Source organism: Equus przewalskii, chromosome 14 (assembly GCF_037783145.1).
Source record: "Equus przewalskii isolate Varuska chromosome 14, EquPr2, whole genome shotgun sequence".
NCBI lineage: Eukaryota > Metazoa > Chordata > Mammalia > Perissodactyla > Equidae > Equus > Equus przewalskii.
Genome location: NC_091844.1, coordinates 6903815 through 6920011, shown reverse-complemented (window position 1 = coordinate 6920011; position 16197 = coordinate 6903815). Strand labels below are relative to the sequence as shown.

Below are 16197 nucleotides of genomic sequence, written 5' to 3'. Positions count from 1 at the left end.
GCCTCATCCTCCCTTTTGCCCATAACACGTTTGAGGATTCTACCTGAATCTGTGTCTCCCAAATTGCAGTTCTAATTGCCCAAATAGGTACCTGCTGTTTAAATTGTGGTAATTTCTCCTCGGTCAACAGTTCTTAGCTGGACACACTATGCCTTCGCCTATCTGATTTCACAGAGTGCCTAAGTTTGTTTGCTTCATTGTTTAGTCTTTACTTTGTTCTTAAAAGTATTTGAAGGGGTGCCTCTCCAGGACCTGGTGTCCTTGGCTCCACTGTCGGAGTCACTAGGAGATGTGGACATGTGCACCCAGGTTGTCACCCTCCTCCTTCTTTGTAGTGGTCTGGGCTGCTCTGTCCTGAGGGGCTGCCCACGTTGAATGATGACCTGGACCTGGGAATCCCAGTGCACCCCACCCCAAAGGAAAATCCCAGTTAAAAAAAGAGGATTTGAAGTAGCATACATAAACACATACAAAACAACAGGTTAAAAATGTGTATGTGAGAGAGAGAATGTCAGGGGCATGTGGGAAGGAAACTAAGGAAGTCAGGGTAGGGGCGGGGAGCTACACTTGCCTCTGAGCTTTCCAGGCCTCTCAGGTCCACGAGAATATAAGCTTGTTTTATTCACTGTCACCACTCTAGGAATAGACAACTCCATCTTAGAACAAGCAAGTGCTAAATATTTGTCAAATGAATCAAGATTTATAGTGTCTCTAAGATCAAAAATAGCAGTCCTGGTCTGTGAAAACACAACTTCTTTTTAGTATTCAGAAACTTCCTCCTTGTCTTCATAAGGGGACACCATAGGTGTAGGGACCCACATCCTCAGTATAATCTTGAAGAATAATGGGTCAAATTTTATATAGGACTTTCATTCATTATTAAATTAATTTGTTCATTAAACAAATATTTCTTGACTCAATTTTTCCAAGACACAGGAACTTAAAAACTGTCTCGAATAGTAAGAGGGTAATTAAACAAATATGGGCAAGTGTTACAGGTTATGTAATACAGTCTCCTTGGAGCGTGCTGCTGCGAACTCAACACCTGGAAGAGCATGTAGCACATAGTGGCAAGTTGGTCAGTATTCTTTGAATGGATTAAGGAAGAGTTCATCAGACAGATGGAAGGGAAAGGCCTTCTAATCAGAGGAGAGCGGAACAGGCAAAGATTTGGGAAACTGCCAATGGCCTCGGAGGGAGGATGTACATGGGTGTGGGGAGGGCTGGGGGCACTTGGTGAGGAGTTAGTCTCTTGAAATAAACCTGAGTCAGATCTGGAATACTGGCATAGGGAGTTTTGTTTTTTAATTTTTCATCAAGAATGACCTTCAGCTAAGGGTGAGATAGAAGAGAAGCCTAAGTGTATGATGCACCAACTCGTTTGACACCCTCATCTTACTTAATACTCCCAATCATCCTCTGAAGCATTGTTCCCATTTTCCATATAAAGAAACTGAGACTTTGAGAGTTGAACAGTTTGCCCAATATCAGTTATCTATGAAAGGAAACTCCAATTCTTCTTAATTCAATGAAATCCTCACTATAAAAGACCAGCAATGAGGGAGAACGTGGGGAAGGGAGCTGGTACCTGCAGTTCCTATTCTTGTCCCCAGGTTCATCGTATCCTGGAGGATCAGACCCGAGTCCCCACTCAGCCACCTTGCCTCCTCATTTCGCCTTAGGGCCACAGAGAACAGGTAGAAAGTTGTAACAAAGCTATGGGGTAACATTTAGAATATAAACATAGAAACACAACCCGTAAATTATTGTGGATTGCCTTTGGCAGTGAGACCTCATGCAGATCTCTCTTGGCTTACCTCTGGCCTTCTTCATGTGACCAAGAACATCTTTAGCTCCTACCATCAAGAAGACTCTTAGATACTAAAATTCCTGCCCAGGAGAGTGGACGCCCACAGAGAAACTGGTTGTTTCATATTCTCCCTACTTATTCAAGGTATTTAATGTAGGCTGGTAACTGCCACATGGTAGATGTTCATGAATATTAGCTATTATTATTCACCTCAGTTTGCATTTTTGACAATCAAGCTCCCCCACAGGGTTGAACCTGAGATGCCATGCTTATGCTCATGGCCTTCCAGATTCAGTGTATCATCATATCGACATGAAAATAGATTCAATATTCACATAAAGAGTAGGTCCAGACAGTAGTAATGCAGTTGTTTTATTATAGGATTATTATGAGTTGAGGTTGATGCTCAGGTATGTCTGTCTCCCCTTGTCTTGGGCCTTTCACTAGAAAAGATGGTAAAAGGAAAAAGAACCTAGGACCAAATTTGTAAAGAGATCACAAGAACACATCAGCTGTTTAGCAATCTTCCTGGTGCATGGACAATTTTTCAGTCCGCTGGGAGAACTTGGGGAAGAAACACTGACTAGCTGTTGGAAATATTTTAGGAGTGATGGAAAAGTAGTGGAGTTTGAAATGACAGGTAAGTGGCCCAATTTTCTGAGGAAAAAAAAACCTTTTTGACCCTTCATGGTAAGTTCCCTTTCATTTCTCAATAAGAGTCTAATATAGATTTGTTAAACAAATGTTTTGTGAACATCTGCAGAGGAAGCACACCCCCTGTTAAAATCCATCTCTCCAAGTTCACAAGGAGCAGGCCAGGCCAGGCCAGCCCAGGGCCGTGTCTTCTGGGCTGGATTGCTAGGTAGATGACTCAGGAGGTCGTGTATTTGCATCTCAGCCACGAGTGCTAATACACATTCATTTTTATCTTCGTTCAGTCCCTGTTGTGTGTCAAGCGCTATGATAAGCACTGGGGAGAATCGAGCTAAAGGAGTTCAGTTGTATGATGTCTAAGTATTTTATGATGTTTTTCTCAAACAGATGCACACAAATGGTTGGAAATAGTTGCATTAATAACTGGTTTAATAAATATACATTTTCACGATGATGTTTATACATTCTTGGATAAACCAAAAACGGTGAGAAAGTGTTATTAGTTGATAAACCTTTTCAAAAAGATGACTTTTTTTGTGAAAAGACCAAAATTGAGATGAATTGTAACAACAAAGCCCTATGCTTTTTTCTATTTATTTTAAAAATCTAGTTGTTTGTATGTGTGTATGTTTATGAAAGTATGTGTTAAAGATTTAGTATTAATGCATAGATTTTTACCATAAGCGATTGAGATGTAAATAAAATAAATAAAACCTTCCTAAGAAGATTCCTCCTCCTCTTCAAACAGCGTTGTCACCAACAACCGCTACTGCACAACCACAAGCACGCTAATCCTGGGGGGCATGTGTCTAGGGTGGCCAGAAGCGCGTTATCACAACTTTGATGTATTTTGTTCTAATGAATAATTTTTTCCCACAAGCTCATGAACTCCTCAAGGTCAGGGCCTGTGTATTGTAACCGTAATAGCTGATAAATGCCTGGACTTTCACAAGTTCTCAATAAGCACTTCTTGAAGAGGTATTTCCTACCTCTCTCAAAAAAGCCTTCATTTGATCTGATATTGCATTAATTGTAGAATAGCATCTGCATTTGTTTCCTATTGCTGCTGTAACCAATTAACACAAAGTTAGTGGCTTAAAACAACACAAATTTACTATCTTATCATTCCAGAGGTCAGAAATCCCAACAACGAAGGTGTTGCTAGGGCTGTGTCCCTTTCTCAGGGCTCTTGGGGAGGACTGTTTTCCTTCCTCTTTCAGCCTCTAGAAACTGCCCACATTCCTTGGCTTGTGGCCTTCTTCCTCCATCCTCAAACCAGAACTCTTCAACCCTTTTTCTGAGTCAAATTTCTTTCTCTGACCACTCTGTCAGGAAAGATTCTCTTCTTTTAAGGACTCATGTGATTAGATTGGGCCTACCTGTAAAATCCAAGATATTGCCATGTAAGTAACATAGTCAGAGATTATGTGATTATGTTTAGGATTAGGGTGTGGATGTCTTTGGGAGGCCATTATTTTGCTTATCACAGCATCCAAATAAGAAAAGTGGTGGTATTAACTTGTTTGACTATACCAGAATATTTTACTATGTCTCACTTCAATCAAGTATGTGAAAATTATAGCAAAAATCCAGAACAGCAAGATGTGGAGTTGTGCCAGTCTAAGGGATGCTTAAAGGAATAGGATGTTTAGCTTAGAATAAAGAAGACCTATATTTTGGGGTGGAGTGGGGGTTGTGGTCTGAGGAGGCATCAGATGATTGCTTCTTCAAAACAGAAAGTTCTGTTGCCTAACAGAGGGTTTAAACCTGTGCAGTCTCAGAGGACAGAATCGGATTAATACTGCAAACTCTAGAGAAGCAGCTTTTGGCAGAAATTAAGGCAGTGTGGTATGGACATCATTGACATCCTTGAATGTGACAGGCTGGAAATGGCATGGCTGATGAATGGAGATTTCAGCATTAGATGAGGGATCGGCTACGATGTACTCTCAAACTCCATTCAACCCAGCAGTCACTGCTTCTATGACTTAAAATTCCATTCGTGACCTTTGGGCACCTCTGATTGTGTATAGCCAGAGATGACCAAGGCCCGACAGCCTGACTAAGGAGTCATCTTTCGCCTTCTCCAAATCTGTATCTAAGAATCGCTCTATCCCATGCCAAACAAAAGAAGTGGTGAAGGAAGCTGGTAGAGTTCAGATGCTTCTTTAGAAGGTACAATGGCCCATGTCACTATTGAGAATATAAAATACAATAACCATAGGGGCAGGACAAGTTTTACAATATTACACAAATACTTAAAAAAATACTCTCTGGCATATTCAGACATGAAACGACAACCAATGAACTGTAGAGACAAGGGATGAAGAAGTGTAGTTTCATTGCTATGAGGTGATGTCGGTATCAAGTATGACATATTTTGAGGAAGTAGGATATTTAAAATGAAGAAAACAAAAGAAAGAGTAGACCAGATTCTTTCATCTGACTCTGGAAAACAGTGTAGTTTTAAGACTTTTTTTCATCAGGCCACTTTTGGGATGAGCATTTGGAATAAACTGTACAAGATCTGGGAGCTGCTGTAGAAAGAGCTGTTTTTATGTCAATAGGGTATGCTGCATAAAAGTGCGTTTTTATATTTTAAATCATTTATGTTATTATATTCTTGATCTTTTAAGTACACATCTGAATGTCTGGGTTGTAAACCCGAACTGTACTCAGTGTTATGTTAGACCATTTGACCCATAAATTATTTTCTGTCCCAAAAATGTCCAAAAGGAATTTAAAAATTAATTGTAACTTCAATTGTATTCACGAGAAGTCTTTGTGGTTCTGTTTGGCCATGATTTATATATCTTCAAAGAGAGTCTGAAGTGTCTTTGGGGTTGTAATGGTCATTCTAGACTAAAAGGAGCTTGTTCAGACACTGAAGGCTTTGGGCCAATACTGTCAATGACTTCATACCATTTCGTCTTCTTTCCACTTCTATGGATTACCCAGAGCAATAATGATAATTCTAGCCAGCTCCTGATCCTCTCTCTACTGTCAGGGCAAGGTCAGCTATTTTTTGATCCCCAAGGGAGAGAGACAGCTCCTCCATCAGTATCCTAAAATAGCCGGCCATTCTCAGCTGCTGGGCTGGAGTGCCTCCAGGGGAGAGTACAGGGAGTACAGATCCCCCCGCGGGAGCCAGGGAGACGCCACCAACACACCAGCTGGGAGAGGCTTCTCAAGAAGATTCCGCCCACTCAAAAAGTTTTATGTATTTTTGGTTGAGAAGCTAGGTGTCTGCCATTTTTAAATTCTTGTTTATTTAAAGGGAAACCAGTGACTTGAAAATGAGACTAAATATCGCCATCTTCTTTGGGGCTCTCTTTGGTGCTTTGGGAGTTTTACTCTTTTTGGTGGCTTTTGGATCGGATTATTGGCTTCTTGCGACTGAAGTGGGGAAGTGTTCAGGTGAACAGAATGTGCGTTTCTTCTTCAAAATATTGATGTGTTTGTTACTGATGAGGATGGCCTTATATATCTTCTTGAAATCAGAGAATAGTAATGGAGTGTCTGTTTCTTCATAGAAGACGTTTGTAGAAAGCTATTGATCCTCAGTATTTGAGATAAAATACATTGCTTAAAAAATCTCCTGGATGTAATAGTCTAGATTACGTTCCTTGCGTTGACAGCAAGTTACTTCGTTTGTGTTCTGTGCAGATAGAGAACGTCACCTTCCACCATGAAGGCTTCTTCTGGAGATGCTGGTTTAATGGGATTGTGGAAGGGAATGATTCCAATATCTGGAAGTTCTGGTACAGTAAGTACAGTTTAGCTTTATTTTCCTTCTTCTCTTTAAAGTACAAATGAACAACTTCTTGTTTAGTACATGTCACTTACGAAATAGGATTGAGTTCTTAGCGATAGAATCTCAGTAGGGTGTCTTCAAAAGGTTCATGAAGTGATTCCTGTTCAGAAAGTAGAAATGGCTATAGAAATAATTATTTTATTCTAACATAAAATAGGAGTCTGGATATTTATGGCAAAACTGAGTTATCTGCTGTTTCCTTGCTCATATTTAAAATACACTAACCCTAACAAACAAAACAGATGTATGCATGGTAGTATTTTCGAGTGTCTGGTGTTGCTGTGTTGCAAGCAAATGTTTTAGGTTTTTTGGCTATAAACCCCTGAAAGCTCAAATTTAAAAATCAAGAAATAGAGATGTATTATTTCATATTCATGGCTTCAAAGTTAAAAAAAAGTCTCTTTTATAATGGAACTTAATTACCAGCAGTGGTAGATGAAAGCTTGCTCTCTTTGGGCTGAAACCAAGTTTGTGGGCAATATCAAGAAATGCCTTGCTTTTGATGTTTACATCTTCTCGTAGAAACTCTGAAGTTCTTTTTTGAAATAGAATGGGTTTTAAAAATATGTGTTCTTTCAACTTATTTCCTATATTGTATTAATCTTTGAAAATCTATTTATTGAAAATAGCTAGCCTTTATCTTATTGCATCCAACGACAAAAGAACTGTTTATTACCCTAAAGTTTATTGTGGGTTGAAAGAATTAGTCTCCTTATCAAATACTCCTGTGGTAGATCAAAGAACGGTATTTACACAAAAGTCAAGATTATGGGAATATATAGTAAAAATATCTCTCGGAAGACTTAAGCCAGCTGGTGCAAGTTGGCATATGTAGAAGGAACAAAGTAACTATAAAATGACGTTGAGATGAATACGTGCTAGACTATCTTAGAGTCATTTTGGGGAGGAGAATAAGCATGCAGTCTGCCAATGAAAATTATTTAGTCTTTGGTGAAGTAGAGTAAGTCAGACTGTGCAAGAGGAAGATTTTGCCAAGGACTTAGAGAAAGGAAGAATAGTTCACTCCTCCTTAAAATGTACACAATGAAATCTTCAAGTTTTCAAACAACTTAAAGGTTCTCTCTTGTGGTTTCTTCAAATGCTAAAAATGTATTTGAATTATTAACTTGTATGATGTATCATGTATCTTTTCCCTAAAAATAGAATATAGAAGAAATTTTATATTAATTGGAACGGATCAAATTTAAATCTAAGTTTTTTAGATTTTGAATACGATTATTTTTTGAATACTCACTAAGTGCTGGGCATTATGTTAGGAACTGGGGAGTATGGTTATGAAAATAAATGAAACTTGGTGCCTTCAGTTTTAAGGTGATGTTAAGGGCATTCTCTGCGCTTAATTACGTCATGAGCTGGATGTTTTGGATGCGTCCCCTTTCCAGATCTCCTGTACCCCTCAGTATGAGTTTGTTAAGGAAGTCTTACCCCTCCCTCGAGAATTCTCTGAATTTGTTGATCTAACTGGCGGTTTTATTTAGGTTTGCTGCTTTACTTATAGTCTATTAATTATAAATGGTAATCACATCTAAAAAGTACCTTCACAGCAACATCTAGCCGAGTGTTTGACCAAACAACTAGGCACCATGATCTAACCAAGTTGATACATAAAATTAACCATCTTAGAACTTGTGTATCCCCCAGATCCCATATCTCTGTTCTATTAGGACCAAAGGTCTTCACTTAGCTTCCGGTAATACCATCGTTTTGGTCTCCTTCCTAGCCAACCAGCCACCATCGAAGAACTGTACACACGCTTACCTGTCGCCATATCCCTTCCTGAGAGGCGAGCACAATTCGACCTCCTACGACTCTGCAGTGAGTAAGTACTCTCAAAATGTCTCTGAGAAGGACTTGTCTTTCTGAAACGTGCCCACCACAAAATTTTTGTGGGCAACGAAAAATAGTTTAATGTCTATAATTTCAACATTTTCTCTGATATCAATCTGTTATGTATGAAAAAATAGGATATCATTTTTAACACACCATTTATAATTCTGATAGAATATAACTTTGGTCTAAAAGTAAAGCCTTTCTAATTTAGTTGCTACTTATAGAGATAATTTTTTAAAAGTGTGTTTTCTGATAGGGAAATAGTGATCCTCTTTAGGAAAAACTGCTTCTTAAGGGTTTAACTGACCTAAAACTAGTTTTACTTGAAAATATTGTAATATACACCCTGCTTTTAAAACATTTCTTTTTGCAATTGTTATGCATGAGAATATGATTATGCTTCTGTGTTTCTACAAAATGACTGAACTTTGTTGTGTGTGATTTGCCACAGAAGGATAGGCAGAGGTCATTGACTCAGGGTCAGGATTACCTAGCTTCTTTTGTATTTTCATACTATTTGTTCCACAAAAAGTATACAAACTGAGTTTCCATGGGAAGTACAAAATATGTAGTACATAAATCCAGTTTTATAGAAAGTACATAAGCTCAATGTATCAACTTAATTCTCAGCTGGTCATGAAATTTTAAATAAAGGGTGTTTATCCCAATCTTAAAACCAAAGATTTGTATAGAATTTACCAATGTCATAAACAGAGCAAAAAAAATATTTGTGTTTCAAAGAGAATATCTAATATATTTAATGTTCTGAATAAACTTATATTAGTCAGGATTCTCCAGAGTCAATAGGAGATATATAGGAGGGAGCAGGGGGAAGAGAGAGGGAGACAAAGAAATGGATTGATTGCTTGATGGAGGGAGAGATTTTAAGGAATTGGATTATGGGATTGTGGAGGCTGGCAAGTCTGAAGTCTGTAGGGTAAGCCTGCAGGCTGGAGATTCAGATAAAAGTGATATTGTGGTCTTGCGTCTAAAGACTGGAAACTCTGGTAGACTTTCTATGTTGTAGTCTTGAGGAGAATTGCTTTTTCTTCAGGAAACCTTACTCTTTGCTCTTAAGGCCTTCAACTGGTTGGATGAGGCCGACCCCATTGTGGCGGATAATCTGTTTTACTTTCAGTCCACTAATTATAAATGCTATTCACATCTGAAAAGGTCCTTTACAGCAACATCTAGACAAGTGTTTGACCAAACAACTAGGCACCATAGTCTAACCAAGTTGGTACATAAAATTAACCATCACAGAACTTAACGAGTCTTTACATCATTCATCCATTTTTTCATCTTTTTGTAAAATATGTATTTCCACACATTATAATTTTGTCTTAAGTTTGTCAAAGAATATAGCATTTACTTATATTCCATCATTAACATGACATTTTCTGGAGTGGATGTGGGCTCTGGATAGGAAAAGTGGTGAGCTGACACACACCTCTGCCTGTCCACCAGCATTGCTTGTGCTCAAAAGGACTGCGGCTGCTGGTCTTGAAAATGTGTGTCGTGTGGATACTCTTTCCCATTAAAAACTGCATGAAGCATCTCATTCACATTTGTCGGAACCTCGTGCGTCATGTATCATGTGGAACTTCTCACTGATAAGAGAAGAGATGGCATAGGAAAGAGTAAGATAAACCACTTTATATTACTAAAAGTTACAGAAAAGATATCCTATCCTGACATTCTTACTTTCATAAAATGAACTAAGAAGTAGTGCAAGGTTGGCTTTCCAGAAGATGAGGTATTTGCATAAATATTAGCATTGTTGTTGTGGATGTTCATGTGTTGAGGTCCTGTGATGAGATAGGTATTGTGGGCACCGTATGTTTTCAAATGAACCTACCTATTTGAAAAGTCTGCTCCTCAAGGAGAGAGTGAAGAACATGAAAAACAAGGTAACATAATCTATATGTAATAATCATAAGAGTGATGGATAGTAAATGCATGTCATAAAAATTCTACTGCAGTTACATTTAGAATTATTTTGTAGCACTGCGTATAATTGTGTCAATTTTTGGATCTAGTGACAAAAACATATTCCAATTTTTTTTTAATTATCAAACTCCTCCTTGGCACTCATGTTGTAACATTCGCTTTAAGCCACTTTATCAAACACTGTAAGTAGAAATGACTGAGATAGGAAGAGGTATATCACACAACAGAAATAGTATATACACATTTCATTTATCTTTATAATAATGTATAATGATATCTGATGTTATATTTGGGTGATTTTTTTTTATTGTTTCCGTTATCCAAAAGAAGGGCGTAGATGTCATCAAAGGATTCTACCTGACTGAAAATGTGTGTTTCCTAGTCAAGGAGGCCGCATAGGCCTTCCTAGACCTCAGACTTCATGTAGCTTCATAATTATCAGGCGTTATACATTTGCCAATTTATCTTGGGTAAATTCAAAGTGTTGTTTGTAAAATCTGATGTATCCTGGCCTGGCAAATTATTGGTAAAATGTCTTTGTGTTCTCTTGAGTTTTTACAATTACAATTAACCAAAATTGAAATCAGTAAGAATAATATAGTGTACATGATTTTTCTGGAAAAAACTGTTTTACAATCATTGGATGCTAGTGATGAAATTATTCCATTTCATAATGTGGAAAGTGAGCCTCAGAGAGACTGTCTGCCTCTGTTGTCACACAGCTGATCATTGGCAGAACTAATACAAAGGGCCAAGTTTCCAGATTTTTTATTGATAATGTTATAAAGTAAAGTGAATGGAAAGGCTAATTTTAATGCTTACTATTAAATCTCTTTAAGTATAAATCTTTTACTTGAATCTCAACAAAAGAACAAATTAAACTTAAGTTAGCTTTTTCTACCTTTCTATCTAATTCTGATCTGTGTATAAAGTCAGGTCTAATTCATTGTCTCCTCTACTTTTTTTTAAATCTCAATTACATATTCTCAAATTCAGTTGTGCTCAAATCTAGTTATTTGAATGGTTGCCTAAGCCTAGAAGGGGTCATCTAATTCTCAGAATTGTTTTGTGAGGTAGGATTGTGTACTTTGAAGTCCACCAAACAATTCTATTACCTTTTGATATATGTCAGAATTTAGATTTTCTGGTTTGTTTCATGCTTAAACTCAGTCACTGTTCATTTCTTTGGTATCATTTGCTAATGACGTACTGAACATAGATTAATTTTCAAGATAATTCAACCCCTGAGTGAATTAATCATTTCATTTTGTTGTCCCCATAGCCTTTGACCACACCTCCATCAATGTGCTCATTATACTTAATTATAATTGTTTGTTTACCTCAGTTTCTTCATTATTTATTGCAACTCCCTAAAGGCATAGAATGTAACCAACTCATATTTATAATCCCAGAGCTTAGTATAGTGTCTGGTACTTAGTAGATGCTTAAATATTTGTATAGAATGACAATGCAAAAATTACAGATAGTCTTTTCAGCAATAAACTATTTTAACTTCATTTTTCTAAGTGGAAAATTTTCAAAACTAAATTTCGTGCTTGGCTGTCTTCTTAAGTAGGATATATTGAATATAGTTTTACCTTTTCTTGATGAGTGGGAATAAAAACACACACATGGGCGAGTCACCATGACCTTCTTTGAGTTCCTGAGAATCAGTATTTGTCCTCTTGTCCCAGGGCCTTTGCATGTGCCATCCCTCCTCCCCAGTGCTGTTCCTCTCTTCCCAAGCCCTCCTCCCTCATTTCTCTAACAAAGAGGTTAATCCTCTGAGGTGGTTCAAACTTTAGTTTTCTGAAGAAAGCTTCCTTGCTGGCTCTGTCCTCCTAACGCTTGGGCTAGACTAGGTTCTCCTTTATAAAACCCATGTTTTAATTTGGTAATTTTAGCATAGTTTTATTTACTTGTGTAATTATTTTGTTCATCTACTTTCTTCCCAACTCAACTCTGAGCTCCATGGCAGTGAAGTCTTTTTATGTTTGAATCATTCATTCTTTTACTGTAGACTGAATATTTTTTGTAGGATGAATATTTCTTCAGAGTCTCCATTACTATACTGTTCTGTGGTACTAATATTGATGCCCTAAGTAATTGTTGACGTATGTAGGAATTTTTTAAATCTTTACTAAATGGATCTAGATTCTTCTTTAAAATTTTTTTGATTGTTTTTATAATTTTTAGGCCTTCAACTTTGTTCACATGTCAGCTGTCCTTTGCTTTTATTGTCAATGTTTATCTGTTTAGTATTCTTTTCTGGTCTTTTCATTCTTCACCCTTATATAAAAGATGTAGAGTGAAGTGAATGAAATAAGACTCGAAGCAGGAAGGTAGGTAGGCAAGATATTAGTCAGTAACACATTAGGCTGTCAGTGAAGGAAAACAAACAGCAGGTAAAAAATAAGGGCCATTTTTCCCCCACAATAAGAAGTTCAGAAGCAGCTGCCATAATGATGTTGTCCAGGACCCAGGCCCTTTCAAGCTTTTCTTTCCCCATCCTTGGCAGGTGGACAGTCACTGTGATGTCCTCCTATCTTCAGAAGAGCGGAAGTGTCCTAGAACTCTCCAGTAGATTCCTGCCAATGCTTTCTTCATCAGAGAAAGGCTGGGACGAGGCGCTGTTGGCTGTGTAGCCACTGTAGCAGAGCAGGAGAAGGGAGACGGGCCGGGAGTGAGTGTTGAGTGGATCAACAAAGGATCCTCGTATTCAAGGGGAAGCATCATAATCCTGCCTGAAAGTCATCAGTGCTTGGCGAGGGTGGGACAGCAGAGATGAGAAGGAAATAATGGATATCGATGACATTTGAAGAGTTAATGTATAAAACTCGGTAGCCAAACAAAAGAAAGCTGGAGGAATCTGAGATGGTGAAGAAATTTCCTTTTGAAGAAGGTGTAATTCGTATTAAACAATATACAATTAAAGGTAATGTGGTCACTTTCCTACAAACATCAAATATTATTTTAGTGTATTTCTTTCTAGTCCTTTTTATATGCATATTATACATAGTTTTAATTATTGTAAATACAGATGTATATCTCACTTGTCTATTTTTAAGTTGGCACACATTTCTCCATGTTTTTACCTAATGGTTTTGCAAATTTTAAATATGTTAATTGTTACCTCCACATTAAAAATAATTTTATGCGTGTAACATTTTTCATAATTTGTATTAATTCTTTGGATTACATTTACAGAAGTGTGAATGGTGAATCAAAAGATAGGAATAGGTTTTTTTAATGGTTATTGTGTCACAGTGCCAAGTTGCTTGCCAACAAGTACTGAACTGTGAATGATTTCAACTAAGAAAATTTGGTAAGGAGGACAGAAATAGGAGAATCAAGAAGAGGGGACATGTTTTGAAGTGGAGGACGGGGATTTACTTTGGATTTAAACACATTAAAATTGAGTTGATGGTGGAACACTAGTTTGAAATAAATAATTCAATAAGTAGCTTGATGTGCAAAACTGACTTTCCTGAAAGACATGAATTAGCACAGCAGATACTGATGAGGAAATGCAGAGGTAGTTTTTGATATCAGACATAATCTTTAAGAAAAAAATAATCATGGGAAATAAGCTGGTAAAATATGAGTTATACTTAGCGGGAGAGGGAAAGAAGCAAAGACAGTTCACAAACGAGAAAGAGAAAGAAGCCTTGAGAAGCAAGCTAATTAGCAAGCTGGTGTGCTGTCAAAGGGGCTGGTGGAGGAGAAGGTTTGGGGAAGGAGGTGGTGGTCCTCAATGATAAGTGCAGAATGAATGAGAATGAGAAGGGAGAAGAAGGAATTGGATATTACACTGATAATGCAAAAGTCCTGGTGGCCCTGCCAGCTTCCTCCCCATAACTGCTCAGCTATAGAGGCCCCAAAGGGCAGCTCTTTCCAGGCGCCTCCTTCTAAATCTAAGCCCGCATGCCCTGCTGATCTGACTTGAGATAATCAGACCTTCTGCTCTGTGTCCCACTTTTGCTCACTGCCTATTTCCTCGGATTGGACCTGAGGGCCCTGGCCTCTTTTCCTGGCAACGCTCTTCCTCTCCCAGGAAACCATTCCATTTTCCTGCACATTCTGTTGCCACTGATCCTCCTGAGAGTCAAGCCCTACCCAGGCTTCCTCGTCCTTGTCATCACAGGAGAGGAGAGGTCAGGAAGCAATGATCCTCGTAAAGGGGTGGAGCAACAGAATGATGGGAATGTGAAACCTCACACTGGCTGTTTAGGGAGTGGGCCGTGAGGAAGTTGAGACCTTTGCAATTAGCCAACACTTGGACTTGGAATAGCTACCGAGCCATTCCAAGAGCACAGCATTACAGAGTCCAAAGTCCTCACAAAAACAGTCAGGTGCACACACAAAATGCTTTACTATACTAGCGAAATAAAATATAAAAATGAATGCCCTTATATTGAACAGTTTTAAACAGCATGGAAATGAATTGAAATTTGAGTCTAGAGTTAATATAAATATAAATCCTTAAATAATTGAGGCGACATATCAACATGTCACAAGTATCTAATCTTGTTGGGACAACCGCCCCCCTCCCCAAACTTACAGATCAATTATACTGATGTAGCTGGATCTTATATACCATTTTTTTGTGTGGTCCTATATGTTAATTCTGGACATTGTCTTGAATTTCCCAGATAGTTTTAAACATTTCTGCTCTGCTTTAGTTGTGTAGAAAAAAATCATACCCTGCAAAATTTAATGGAAAATACGATTCAATCTCTCTTTTTTTTGTCGTAAATTTCAAGGACCTAGATATTTGGAAATACCTTAACATCCGCTTAGTTTCCTACTATTCATTCAGACGTTTGGGATCACACAGCCATGACCGAAGATGTTACAGGGTGGCTGCTATCCCGATTTCTGGCTGACGTTTCCTCTGCGAGCCCAGCATAGGCTCCCTTGTGCTCAGGCTGGAGTGCCACCCTCAGGGAAGCTTGCTCAACTTTCACATGCTGCAACTCATGAGGAGACAGTTGGCTTTTCAGTTCCAGGACCCAACATCAAAGCTGTGACAATTTATTCATGGGCATCTAAGGATTGGTTGGCAGTTTAGGTAACATCCCTCCAGTAATGAGGGGGATAGCTTTCTGTAAACAAAGCTGTATGGTTATCGACAATGGTGTAGCTCGACTTCCCCTCACAGAAGACAGGCTCCAGCCTCTACAGAGGGTGCTGGTGATGTCTATGCAATTGTCAGCCACACTCAGAAGCAGAAATCTCCTCTAATGATAGGGAACCTCCTGGTGCTCTAGACCAGGGATTCTCAGCCTCGGCACTATTGACATTTTGGGCTAGATAATTCTTTGTTGTGGGACTGTCTATCGTAGAATGTTTAGTCGCATCCCTAGCCTTTACCCGCTAGATGCCGGTAGTACCCCTCAGTTGTGACAATCAAAACTGTCTCCAAATATTGCCACATGTCCTGGGATGGGTGGGCACAAAATCACCTCAGATGAGAACCACAGGGATAGTCTAGACATTCATTCCCAACACTTCTGACCAGGGCCAAGCTCTTCTTTGAAGTTATACTCGTACTGCCTACACTCTGTGCACAGCTCCAGTTCTGGACCCCAGAGCACATAAATAATAGGTAAATTCCTTCCACCTTCTTTCACGCAGATTATTTAAGCCAAAAAGGAGCAAGGAGCTCATTTAGACCTCTCTTATCTCTAAACATTATGGCTTCTGCCCCATGCTTCAGATCTTTTCTCAGAAGAGGGAATTAACTAGATTTGAGGACGAAAATTATTGTGTGCCTACTGTATGTTGGGCACTGTTCTGAGTGCTTCAGATCAGCCCTAAATTCTTGTCCTCATTGAGCTTTCATTATAGTGGGAAGGCAGAAAATAAAGAAAATAGGTCCATCAAGTACTTGGAGAGAAATAAAAGGGGAGAGGAGTGTATAGAGGGATCTCAATATTAAACGGGGTGACCAGGGAGGCCTGGAAGGTGATGTCTGTTTTGAGTTGGACAGCGCGGGGTTGAGTGGGGTTCCGCCATCCAGCTAAACGGTCTTGGTTCCCTAATCCATCTTTTGGGGACTAGATGGATGCTGTACGGAGAGTGCTGGGCACAGGGACTAGCTCTTGGTAAAGTTTCT

The 16197-nt window shown here is 38.7% G+C and overlaps 1 protein-coding gene across 2 annotated transcripts in view; it reads left to right on the top strand.

The window, feature by feature from the left end:
* Positions 1-5526: 5526 nt before the first annotated feature.
* TMEM182 (transmembrane protein 182) overlaps positions 5527-16197 on the top strand; it is a 50734-nt gene continuing 40063 nt past the window's right edge. Inside the window, exons 1-3 of one of the 2 annotated variants that reach the window (XM_008524383.2) lie at positions 5527-5892; positions 6131-6230; positions 8020-8118. In XM_008524383.2, coding sequence (XP_008522605.1) covers positions 5761-5892; positions 6131-6230; positions 8020-8118 — 331 coding nt within the window. In that variant the 5' untranslated portion in view covers positions 5527-5760. The remainder of the gene's footprint in view (positions 5893-6130; positions 6231-8019; positions 8119-16197) is intronic. The other variant, XM_070573384.1, reaches the window with a different exon arrangement.